Raw genomic sequence first — 12,298 nt, 5'->3', positions numbered from 1 at the left:
GATTATCCCTGGCCATCCATTGGAGCCTGAATGAACTTCCCTCAGGGACACATCCACTGTGGGTCTTAGAATTGTCAGGAGCAGATGAAGACCTGTCTCTGCTAAGGAGGAAGCCCCCAGAAGGAACTGTTCTGTTTCCCAGGATGGCATCAAGCCTCCCTTCTGTGTGCGTTTTGAATAGATTAATACACTATTCAGCCAAATACAGTGACTACCCTCATGTCTTCTGCTCATTTAACCTACCTTTGGGTTAAATGCCTAGTTAAATAAATGCCTACATTTGGTTTAAAAAATAGAACTTGCCCTTAGTTAAATATAGTACTTACCCTTAGTTCAAATATCATACCTTATCCTTGGAGACAGTGCCTACTGTTGGTTAAGAATGGTGTCTTCCTTCCCTTATAAACCTCATCTACTCTTGCTTAAAAACAGCAGTCCCTACCTTTAATTCAGAGCCTGCATTCAGTTAAATACACCATACAGTTCAATATAGTAGCAACCTTCATCTGCTCAGTTAAATACAGTACATAATCTTAGTTCAGTATTTCCCAAAGTATGTCTCCAAATTGGTCTGGCTGCCCAAAGTAGTCCTTACCAACAAATCCTGCCAATTTACTGTTTAATAAAGCAGTTAGTTCCAGTCCAGCCAGCTGGGTCTCTGTATATCCGCTACCCCTCATGTCACTTCTTTGTCTCGCTGGCTTCCTCCTCCTCTCAGGCATATCCATACAGTCCTGGTGTTCATATAACTGGTGTCTTGGTGCCTTTCAAGAAGAAAGCACAACTGGAGAGGGTTAGAGGGCAGTGAAGAAAAACAGCAGGCCAGAGGTCAGGCCAGAAGTGGGGAGTCCATGCAGGTCTTTACAGAGAGGAGTTAAGGCCTGGAAGGTGTGAGACCCAGAGCAGGCTCTGACACTGTCACTTCCTGACTGACCTTAGGAGCCTCCTCTCTCTGGCCATTATCCCAACAGTAAGTTGATCCTGAAGGCCCTTCAGAGCTGTGATATTCACTGCCCTCTAACAAAAATGCTTCTAAATCCTTTGTCCGACTGCCCCAATCTGTGCAGAAACCCTCCTAACTGACCCCTCCAGCTAGATAACTGAGCTCCTCCCTGTCTTGTCAAGACATCATTCCCAGCCCCATTCCCATTCCCACCCAGTGCTTCCTAGAGGGTCTATCTACTGGTTGACTCTGGATTTGCCAGAGGAGGGAAAGTGGAGGCAATGGCCAGAGAAGGGCATAAGACCCAGGGCGGAAAAGCACAAGATAGCACATGGGCTCAGTCCAGGGGAGTTAGAGCTTGAGTTTCTTCCTCCCCAGCGCCCAATACCACACAGCCTGGGGACAGAGAACTGCATCTTCCCAGTCCTTCCCTGCCACCTCCAGTTGGCCTAGGCTCAGGGCTGAGATTTACTGGTTGGATACACCTGGGATCTTGTGGCTGGAGTTGTCAAGGAAGGCCTGAATCAGCACACTGTGCATCCTTGGCTGCCACATTTGGTATATGGTGGTGAAGGATGGGTGAAAGCAGAGGCACCTCTGGAAGCCTAGCCTGGAAGCATTTCCACCACCAGTGCCTTGGTGACCTTGGTTCATAGGCTATGTACTGTCTCCAAGCTGGCCCATCTGCCCAGCCATCTTGACAAGGGAGTCAGGCTGCAACGGTAGCCTTCCAGGGAGTGGATGAGTGCGTACAGATCTCACGCCACACTGTTATGCCCAGCATGGGACTCAGGTTGATGCTTCAGGCCACCGTGGCCAACAGCCAGATATGCTGCTGCAGGGAGGCCTTCTCTAGGATGGGCTGTGAGATGTTGGGCATGACCAACAATGCTTGCTGTTCAAGGCTGTCCAGTTCCTTCACTATTGTCTCCTACAGCAGGTGGAAGTCACACTTGCCCAATTCAAGCATGGAGATAAGGAAGACTTCAGGATCCTTCACACCCACCACTGCAGAAAACGTGACCACCATTCAGTTTCTACACTGGAGCAGACTGTGTTGTCCTGACAGGTGCCTGGGCTCAAGCGCTTGCCATGAGCACAGAACATTGCTTTAAGAGTGTCAGGTCTGGAGCCAGGCTGCCTGAGTTCAGATCCCAGCATTGCCACCTACCACCTGTGGCCTTGGGCACGTTACCAAACCTCTCTGAGCTTCTGTTTTTTAATCTGTAAAATAAGGTGATATTGTACCTACTTCCCAGGGGTGTTGTGATGAATTGAGTTCATGAAGATGGAGCCTGGCTATGGCAAACCCTCTTGTTAGTTGCCCCAGGTGCCAGATCTGCATTGGGCGCATTGCATTTGCACTATTATGACTTTGCAAATGCATGAGCCAATACATACCCTTTTTTCCTTAATGCAAGTGTTCTATGTCACCACTGACAAAAGTGCCAACCCAGAAGATGGCAGCTGTAAGCATTTCACTGTGGGACCTAGTTCAGTAATGCAGTGTGACCTTGAGTGACCCCTTTTCCTAGTCTGAGCCTCAGCTGGAAGATGAAGGGGAAGGAGTTGGAAATTCCTTAAGGATTCACCCACCCCATCCCACACAAGCTTGCACCTGATCCTTTAGCTGCTGCCAACAGCTTTTCCAGATCTGACTGGGCACATTCTCAGAGAAGGTGCTGGAGGAACAGCTGCAGGAGGTGGAAAAAGTTCGTGTCCACCTTGGAGTGGATGAAGTAGAAGCGCTTGCCCTGCTGCAGGATCTTGCCAGCCAGCTGGGCATAGTTGGTGTTTAAATGCTCTAATGTAATGATGAAGTCATAACAGTCCAGCAGCACCCACTGGAAATATTTGTCAGCCTGGAAGGTGGGAGTGCCTGTGCCCCGCAGGTCCCAGATGATGACTCTGGATACTTGGTGTGCAGGTATGGCATGTGTCCGCAGTCATTTCCACCACACCCACGCAGGCTGAGTTGGGGTCTTTGTCTCCCAGCCTCTGGATGGTGTTGACAAAGGTCAACTTGCCTGAGCCTGTCCCCATTAATGCCAGTGTCCAGCCTGACATTCTCCAGAAAATGAAGTGTGGACTGCAACTTGGCAACTATTGCCAGCAGGTTCCCTGTCTTGAAGGCTTCCTTTAGAGACCTGGCCTCCTCCAGTGACAGCATTAGTGTCTTTAACTGGCTGAGGCTTGGCTGGGCTTTGCTTGCCATGGGCTGCCTGATCCTAGTTCTCTGTCTTCAGAACTTGGTGGCCTTCAACAAGACAGGTAAGGGAGTATCTTCACTCTGAGTTTCCCTCTCTATTGCCCTCTCTATCTAGATACTGTCATAAATTTAATATAGTTGCTGCCTCAGCATCCATTTTCAGGCATAAGTTGTTTGAAATCCGGTCATACCTCGTCACATTGGCCTAGTCGAAACTTCCCCTCACCTTGCGGTTGTTTGTGACATAGCCCACTCGTTCCTCCTCTCACTGACCCCAAACCCAACCCTCCCACAGCAGCTGACTATGACAAAACCTAATGGTCGACATCAGAGTCATAGAAATAAGTTCCCCCCTTTGAGCTTATTTACATGCCAATGTAAATATATTTACAATTGCCAGTCCACAACTCCCACAGGAAAGCCTAAGGGATAATGTCCACATACCTTAATAAAGGCATAGGGCCACAGGTCCTCTCCCTACCTCTGTCTCTCTCGCTCACTCACTTTGTCCCCCACTGGTTGAGCTTTCTGTCACCTCCCTTCCACAGGCACCTCTAACCTCTCTGGAGCCTGTGAGGAATAAATTTCTTCTAGGCATTTTGGTTTCACCTCCTTGTTGTGTCTCCCCTGACTCACACATGAACCTAACTCCCCTGGTGAGGGCTCTCCTAGAGAGTGGCTGTCTTGACTCTCCAGAGGGAAACCTCAACGCCAAATTTAAAAGAAACCATAATAATAGAAAACACAACAATGCCCAAAGCGTTTGCGGCATCACCAGTAATAGTACTAAGAGTGTAACAATTTGCCAAGCTAAATGCTTTATTTTAGTTAACTTTATTCATCACTGCCCAGGTACTCCTGGCTCACAACAGCCTGGAAAAAGAGATTCACTTACTATCCTCATTTGGCACTGGGGATGATTTAACATGCCCGAGGCTGCCGGCTGGTGCATTGGTTGTTGGGAATGGGACTGAGGTCTTCTGATTCTAGAATTCAAACTCTTAAATAAATTTTTGGCATTTACCATGCACCAGGCACAATTATCAATAATATAGGGCAATGAAAGAGCTGAAACCCTCATCATCACTGATTATAGTTAACATTTACTCTGGGCCAGCCACTATTCTAACCACATGCATAATTTTATTTTATTTTATTTATTTATTTATTTTTCCTTTTTGTCTTTTTCCGCGTCCGGCAACAGATCGCAACCTTCAGTGTCACCCCCGTACCGGACCAGGACCGGCAACGGGATCGCAACCCTCGGTGTTGCTCCCATGCCTTGCTCAGCCAGTGAGCGGCCGGTCTGTATGTGGGATCCGAACCCTCGGCGGGAGCGCCACCACACTCCCAAGCGGCGCATTATAGCAGTGCGCCACCGGGGCGGCCCTATTTTATTTTTTTTAAAGATGACCGGTAAGGGGATCTTAACCCTTGACTTGGTGTTGTCAGCACCACGCTCTCCCAAGTGAGCCACGGGCCGGCCCCAGGCATAGTTTTATTAAGTCCCTGTTTTACAGAGTAGGAAACAGGCTTAGAAAGGTAAAAATCACTTGCTACATATCTTTCAGCCTGCCCCAGAGCCAGGACATAGACCAGCTCCCTTGGATCTTTTTGCCATACAAAACCTCCAGATCATTGCACAGTTGAGTGCCCACTAAGTGCTAAGACCTCTTTGGGTGCTGCAGTCCTAGACCTGAAGGAAAAGACAGGGCCAGTGGGTCTGCTGCATCTGTGCGACATTTGCCCATTGCACCCGTGCTGCCTAGCTTCTGACTACTTACGTCTGCTCAACTGTGGTGCACACCTTGTCAAGCCCTGTCCTGTCTTGGAGTTCTCACTAGTATGATGGACAGGGACAGCCAGGGCAGACACCCTGGGACTGCACGATCACGTCTAGACCCAACTGTGCCAGGGACTTGCTGGGTCACATGGGGCAGGTCACATCTCTGCTGCAACCTTTATTTCCCCCTTCTGTAAGGGATGGGACAGGATAAAGGTGTCAGTCTTCTTACCTGTGAAATGGAGAGCCGACTCCTTGGAATCTTCTCAGCTCTGCAGTTTTAGGAAGACTCAGGGTTTTACTCTTGGTGAGGTTCAGGCAGAGGCCAGCTTGGGAAGGACCTGGAACATCAGCCTGAGCAGCTTGGTTTTATCTCAGAGTAGCCACGGAAGGTTTGAGCAGGGAAGGGAGAGGGCCACTGTGGACATTAGGAAGATCCTTCTGGGGCCTTATGGGGAACCTGGGAGAGGAAGCAGGAGGCTGCGGCAAGAGGTGGCAGGAGAGGGCGAGGCCTGAACTGGCATGGGCTGAGGGGGTCAGGATGGGGGATGGGGACAGGATGTGGGAACCAGTTGGCTGAGGTGGGTGAAGAGGAGAGGGGAGACCTTCACATGTCATATTCCTGGCCTTTCCATACCAGCCCCAGCGAGGCCAGGAAGTCCTGTGTTTAGGATAAAGTCTGAGGGTCCACAGGGAAGAGGGACGTGAGCTGGACTGGAGCATGGATTTGGAAGGGACCATCAGTCTTGGGCATCTGGGGGTCTGGGACTTCTCTACCATGATCACCTATACTCTCTTTGGTGCAGAAATGCCCATGTGAACACCAAGTAGTCAATGGAGAGGCCTCCCGAGAAAAGGGGAGTCCTTTTGCAAAACACAGGAGCCCTTCAGCAAAGGGAACCCTCTAATCCTAAAGGTAAAAGCAGACCACCTTCTTAGGGACTGTCCCTAGAGTCAGGGGTAATTTGAGGCCTCCAAATGAGGCTAGAACCATCACCGGTCCTGGAAAAATCCACGGGAATATATGTGAGCACTTAGGGATGAGGCCAACTCCGTGTGCCTTGGTCCCCTCTGTCACCCGCCTTGTACATAGCCTCCAGAGCTGCCTTATGACCTTCATGAACCTTGGAGGGTTTGCCCAAGATGTAACCACATGGGCTGGATCCTGGACTCCATCCTTCCTCAACCCCACATGGCAGAGGACGCAAAGCCCGGGAGAGGACTCAGATCCCGGTTACTGTTTCCCCCTAAGACGGCTGCTGTCTTACATTCCCCTCCACCCCAGCCAGGCATCCAGGAGACTCTCCCAAGGGAGACCCAGGTCATATCACTGCTCCTCAGCTGCTGTAGCTGGAAGGTGAGTCTCCTCCACCTCCCAGGACCCTGAATCTCCCCCACCGCTCGCAGTCATTGGCCAGTTTTTCCAGTCCCATCCATCTTCCCCCTGCCCCTCTGAGTTCCTTGAGCCCTGGATGTGAGTTCTCATCTTGTGCTGCCAGGGTTATACTGCCTGCTGCCCCCAGGATCCCAAGCCCAGGAGGAAGCGTTCTTCACTGAAACATTTCTGGGCCCTTAGCCCAACCAGCTGTGTTGGGTGGTGAATCAGCTCCCATCCTCAAGGCCCTCAAGCCTCAGGGAAGCTGCTGCCCTCCCAGCTCCTCTGTCTTTGGCAGTTTTTCTTATTTTTACACAAGGCAAACTCACTGGCTCCCAGCATTAGCCCTGCCCTGTTCTGGCTGCCATCCCTTTGCCCATACTGTGGAAACTCCCCCTCTTCCCTGCACATAAATCCAATCCTTACCTGACCCTTGTCTGAGCCCACAGAGGCCCTTGGGGCAGCCCCTGTCCTGTCCAAACACCTCAGTCTGGTAGTTCTTTTAATTTTTTAAACATGTGTGATCCTTGACTCAGCAGGTAAGAGTTTAGGCTTGGACAGGTATGAGGGTGTATACGATGTATATGATGATTCACTTTCACATCCCTCCAAGAGCCAAGCACAGAGCAAGGCGCCTTGTAAGTTTGGTCTTAGGATTTGGTCTCGCAGGGACACTTGGGCCAGATACAGATACCCTCACCCATTGTGTTGCATGTACCCCCTGTCACTCACAGCCACATGCAGCTTCACAAACCCCAATGCACAGTCGCTCTCACTCTCAGACCCACAGCCTTCCAGCACAATTCCAGTATATGCACGCAAACACACCCCTGCCAGCCACACATACACAACCACACAAAGACTCAGCAAACAACTCACAGTCTTAGACCCATGGCATAAAAATCACAGAGACTTACAAGATTACTCCCAGTCACAGACACACCAGAAATCTTACCACGCATATTCACACTCAGAGAGACACCTGCAGTCTTTCTGAAACGAGACTCATTCTGGGCCGTGGAGTTGAGCCTATGGCCTCCTCTCTTCTGTGATGCTCATGGAACCATACGCTCGCCCTCTCACCACAGGCCACATGGAGGTGAGCCCCACGGCCATCTAGCCTCTCTCCCTCACTCCCACCAATGATCACTCGCAGGTGGCAGAGCGGGCCCGGGACACCTGCTCTTCCCACCTGTTTCACACAGTTGCTAGGCACCATTGTGCCAATCCCAGGTCCCGATTGGCTGCCTCTCCAGAGGCAGCCTTTGGGACACTTGGGTTCTCAGAAAGGGACATAAGAGTGAATCTAAAGCACCTTAGTAGGACCCAATCGCCACTCAACCACCCACGTGAACTGACGATTGGCTCCTGTCTGGGAACCAGGCTGTGCTGCCCACCACACAAATCCCCCTTGATCACTTGGGGACCAGGGAGAGTGACACCACCGAGCAGCCCTGGGCCCACCATGTATACCTTGAACCTCTCACCCCAAGGTCAACTCCTATCCCCATTTGGTCTATCCCTCTTGGACTCGGGCCCACCTGCCTCCCTCAAGATGGTGAGTTCTCGCCCCTCCCTCCAGATCCCCCCTCCACACTCCGCCCTCAGCAACTGCAGCTCTCAATTCACCACACCGGCTCTTTGGTTAGTTGGCTGGTTTTGTTAAGGCTTCGTTTGTGGGTGAGGCAGGGGCTGGGAGCTGCACTTTTATTTCTCTTCTAAGTCACGCTTCTTCCAGCTGTCAAGAATGTACTTGAGAAGGAGGCCGAGCTTCCGGCGGGTCGAGAGCGGGGCGTCCTCGCAGCCTCCCTCCCTGGATCCCCGCTTTTCCACACCATTGTCACCAGCTGCCTCCAAGCTGACCTCAGTCTGGGGCTCATCCTCCTCAAGGGCTTTGATGCGGACCCGCTGGGCATCCTCAGCCATCTCATTGAGACAGCCCTGGAGCATGGTGTAGACAGTGCCAAAGCTGATGCCACCAGCCACCAGCGTACCAAACACAGGGATGCCCTTCTCAAAGGCACGGGCCACCCGCATGGCGCCACCGGACGACTGTGAGTAGAGCCGCAGGACAGCCTCAGGCGAGACCTCATTAGCCAGCGGGGAGCGGATGACGGAGCGCAGGTCCCCCGCCTGTTTGCCCACCTGCTCAGCCAGCTTGGCCAGCGAGTCATCGTCCAGGCCGAAGCTGCGGTGATAGCCGCGCAGCGAGCGGATGAGCAGGGCGTCGTCATAGGCGGCCGCCAGCCCTGGCACGGGCAGGGCCTGGATAACGCCGGACACCAGGGCCGTCTTGAGCACTTGCTCCTGGAGCATGTCCTTCTTCTTCTGCAGAGCCTCCAGTGAGATACCGGGCAGCGACAGCAGGCCAGCGTGGCGCCGGTGGGCAGGCAAGTCGCGCTCCCAGGTGGACACGAGCATCGGAAAGTCGTAGTGGGCCGGTGAGAGGTTGGACACGAGGAAGATGCGGGGGTCGGTCACCCCGACCGCCCGCAGGCGCTCGGCACAGTGGTCTCGGATCTCCTGCAGGACAGCGGCCTCGCTGAAGCCTGAGGGCCGCTGGGTTCGCGTGGCCACCAGGTCCTCATCCACCTTTGTGCGCACAAAGTAGAACTTCTTGCCCTGGCGCAGGATCTCTGAGGCCAGGCGGGTCTCAACAGCCCCGCAGCGGTGGGGGGAGACCAGCAGGAAGAAGTCATAGCGGCCAAAGGCCACCTGCTTCAGGTACTTGTCAGCCGAGCAGCCCGGAGAGCCAGCCCCTGGCAGATCCCACAGGGTCACGTCAGGAAACTGTGGGTGCGGATAGGGCGAGGGTTGCATTGTGGTCTCCACAACGCCTGTGAGAGCTGCGCCGGGGTCCTCAGCTCCCAGGCCACGCAGGGCGTTGATGAGGGATGACTTGCCAGCTCCCGACTCGCCTGTGATGCCCACCTCCAGACGGGTGCTTTCCGAGGAGGCCAGCAGCTCCCGGAGGCGAGAGGCAGCCTGGGGAATGTCACCTGACTCAAAGGCTGTGCGCAGGGCCTCCAGCTCTTCCTTTGCCATGAGGATGGTCGTCTCCTCCTCCCCACACACCATGGGCAACTTCGAAGTAGCCATGGTGACCAGTGGTTCGGAGAGTGGCAGGGGAACAGGGGAGAGTCACAGGACGCGTGATCCTCAGCGTCTGTGGAGGAGAAGGGAGCAGTTCACGACTCCTGGGACTTGGCATGGGGCAGGGAGAGAGAAAGCAAGGATATGAAGGAAATCCTTCTGGAACCGCACCACTCCCTCTTCCTCAAGAACCCGGGGTACATTTTTGGCGTGAGTTAGGGGTGTGGAGATACTAACATTAATAAAGCACATGTATTTCACGGGGCCTTAACCTTTATCTTAGTAGGACCACAGTCCTTAGTTTTAGCAGGGCCAAAGCCCTGTAGTTTAAGGAATAGCCTAACTTTTTAGAATTACACATAGAAATGCTAAACTTGGGAAAAGACAGAAAACTTTCTCAGGACTAAAGTCTGTTGTAGATAAGGAAATTGTAACACAGCAAAAGTGCTTGCTCTAAGGGCAGTCGTCCTTGGCGCAGCTAAAGCTAATGATGGGAAAGTATGTGAGCTAAAGGCTTCAAGGTTAAGCTTGGGTTATGTTCCTCATCTGCCTTCAATTATTTCTTTCAGTTTCTTGGGGAACTAAGTGTTGCCATGACGATTATCTCATTGTTTCTCTTTGTACTTCACATAGCTTAGTGTTTTTGACTCCATAAATAGTAAATTGCTTACACTATGACTGATTAACCACCTTTGTTCTTCTCTGTAACTTTCTTGCCTGGACAATAAAAACTGAGAGAAAACCTTATTTGGGGTTACTCCTGGGATCCTCCTCTCTTGAGCAAATTCCTCCTGGGATTAACCCCTTCGAGCCTCTCATTGCCCTGAAGAAATGGGCTTTGAGTAATCCTTTTCGTCTCCGTTACCCTCAGAGAGGTGACAAGGGGGCTTTGGAGTCTCACAGGCCCCAACTCACATCCTATCTCTGCTACTAATTTTCTGTGTGACCTGAAGCAAAATGAAGCCCCTCTCTGGGCCTGTTTGCTTCTCTGGATAATGGGCATGATGGTCGGCACTGTCAGGAGTCTGTGGGGTGACCTGGGGAAGGGGCCAGTTTTATGGGGCCTTGTGCCCTATAGGGCTCAGTGTTTGGTTTAGTGTCCTGCTGATGCTGAGCAAATTCTTTATAATATCTGAAACGGGGCCCTACATTTTCGTTTTATACTGGGCCGTCATTACATTGTTCCTGCCAGAGCTGATCCTCCTATCCTGGGTGGGGCATTTCCCCAGTGCTGTGCCCACTCCCCCCATGCCCTCTCCCTAACCCATCTCAGCGTATGGCCTTAGGAGAAAGAGTAGGAGCCTGGGACAGGACCCAGCAGCAAGGCCAAGGCAGGTGGAATTAGGACTAAGGGGGTTGGGAATGGGAATGGAAGCCCCTGCCTCCACCCACCGCAGGGCCCAGCTGGAGACCCCTGCCCTCGGGGGACTCACCTGCCCTGCAGGCTCTCCCTCTCGCCTCACTCTCTCCCTGCTGGTGGGGCCTCCTCCCATTAGACCAGAGTCAGACCCTGTTGCTAGGACCCATTATAATAGCAAGCAGCGTCTTATTGGTCAGCCAGCCCTAGTGCAATAATGTGACAGTGATGTCAAGGGGCGGGGCCCTGATGTGGGGAGGGGACCCCACCCCCCAGCAGCTGATGGAGCCACCATTCAGTCACACTGGGCCCTCAGTCCCCCATAGGGGCCCCAAAGAGATCTAATACTGAGATTTGTTCAAAAGCCACCATGTCCTCCATGACAAAGTCCTAAATTCACAGCCTGGCATCTGAGGACCTGGCTCTGCCCACCACCCCACCCTCCATCCAGGGGACTCTCAGTTCCCTAAACAGGCCATTCATTGGCCTTCTCTGCACCATCTTCTCACCTACCTTCTTCACGAGGTGTTGTGCATGCTCTGAGAGTAGCGAGTTGGCTTGGCCAGTGGTGGCAGGGACCAGAAGAAGCCATGGGGAGGGGCCGAGTCTGAGGCCACCCACATGGTCCCTGCCAGCACACCTGTGCTGGGCATTGGCCAGGACTCACAGCCCATGGTGGCGGCAGGGCAGCTCCACACCAGCTGTGAATCTGTATCCAGACTCCCCGAGCTCAGGCCTTCTTCCTTCCTTGGAATTTTAATATCCCCTCCCACCGTCCCCCCAGCCCATCCTTCAAATCCCAGCCCAGAGGCCAACTCCTCCACAACACCTTTTTTTTTTTACAAAGATGACCAGTAAGGGGATCTTAACCCTTGACTTGGTGTTGTCAGCACCACGCTCTCCCGAGTGAGCCAGTCCTCCCCTTTCTCCATTCTGCTCTCTCCTTCCTCTGCTTCCTCATGACCTTTTGAGATGGCATCAGTGTGACAAAGAAGGAAATGGAAGTGGAGAGAGAAATGAATGAAAAAAGGGAGAGGCAAAGACCCATTGAGAAAAAGGGGGTTAGGTGGGGGAAGAGAATCCCCAAGAAAAGAACAGAGGGGAAGTCAGGCGGGAAGAAAGAGTGGACAAGAGACCAAGTCAGAGACAACCACAGAGTCAGAGGCACAAGTGACAGAGAGAATGAAAAGGCACAGAGCCTTAAAGATGGGAATCAAGAGGTGGAGGCCGAGACACACCTGGAAGAAGGTGAAGACCTAGACAGACCAAAACCCAGCCCACTGGGGGACACCCCCCAGGCTCCAGCAGCTCCTTGCACCCTGTCCCCTGCCCCTGCAGCTCCCAGGCCTCCCCCCTGCCCTCTAGTCCTTTTACAGCTGTCTCGGCCCTGTCTCCCCTCCTGGCTTCCTCTCTGCCCAGGCCAGGCTCCGCAGGGCCTTCCCGCATCCCCGTTTCTGAGATGTACCACAGGCCTCTGCTACTCAGAGGATTTGCCTGACCATCCACAGGTCAGTTCTAGAAAGAAATCTCTGAAAACG

At 52.7% G+C, this 12,298-nt stretch overlaps 1 protein-coding gene and 1 pseudogene across 1 annotated transcript; both read right to left on the bottom strand.

Moving 5' to 3' along the window:
- Nucleotides 1–1,745: 1,745 nt before the first annotated feature.
- Nucleotides 1,746–2,879, bottom strand: LOC103589087 (annotated as a pseudogene).
- A 5,072-nt stretch (nucleotides 2,880–7,951) lies between these two features.
- Nucleotides 7,952–10,912, bottom strand: IRGC (immunity-related GTPase family, cinema). The gene is made up of 2 exons (XM_008570943.1): nucleotides 10,837–10,912; nucleotides 7,952–9,476 (listed from the first exon to the last, which is right to left on the bottom strand). The coding sequence occupies exon 2, from the start codon at nucleotides 9,407–9,409 to the stop codon at nucleotides 8,018–8,020; it is 1,392 nt and encodes a 463-aa protein (XP_008569165.1). The 5' UTR covers nucleotides 9,410–9,476; nucleotides 10,837–10,912; the 3' UTR covers nucleotides 7,952–8,017.
- Nucleotides 10,913–12,298: the final 1,386 nt, after the last annotated feature.

The sequence above is a fragment of the Galeopterus variegatus genome, unplaced genomic scaffold (genome assembly GCF_000696425.1).
Source record: "Galeopterus variegatus unplaced genomic scaffold, G_variegatus-3.0.2 Scaffold647, whole genome shotgun sequence".
In the NCBI taxonomy this organism is placed as follows: domain Eukaryota; kingdom Metazoa; phylum Chordata; class Mammalia; order Dermoptera; family Cynocephalidae; genus Galeopterus; species Galeopterus variegatus.
This window is presented reverse-complemented; position numbering and strand designations above follow the sequence as displayed.

What these genes read in the sequence shown, in the direction of transcription:
- IRGC (XM_008570943.1), bottom strand. Translation starts at nt 9,409, where the DNA reads ATGGCTACTTCGAAGTTGCCCATGGTGTGTGGGGAGGAGGAGACGACC.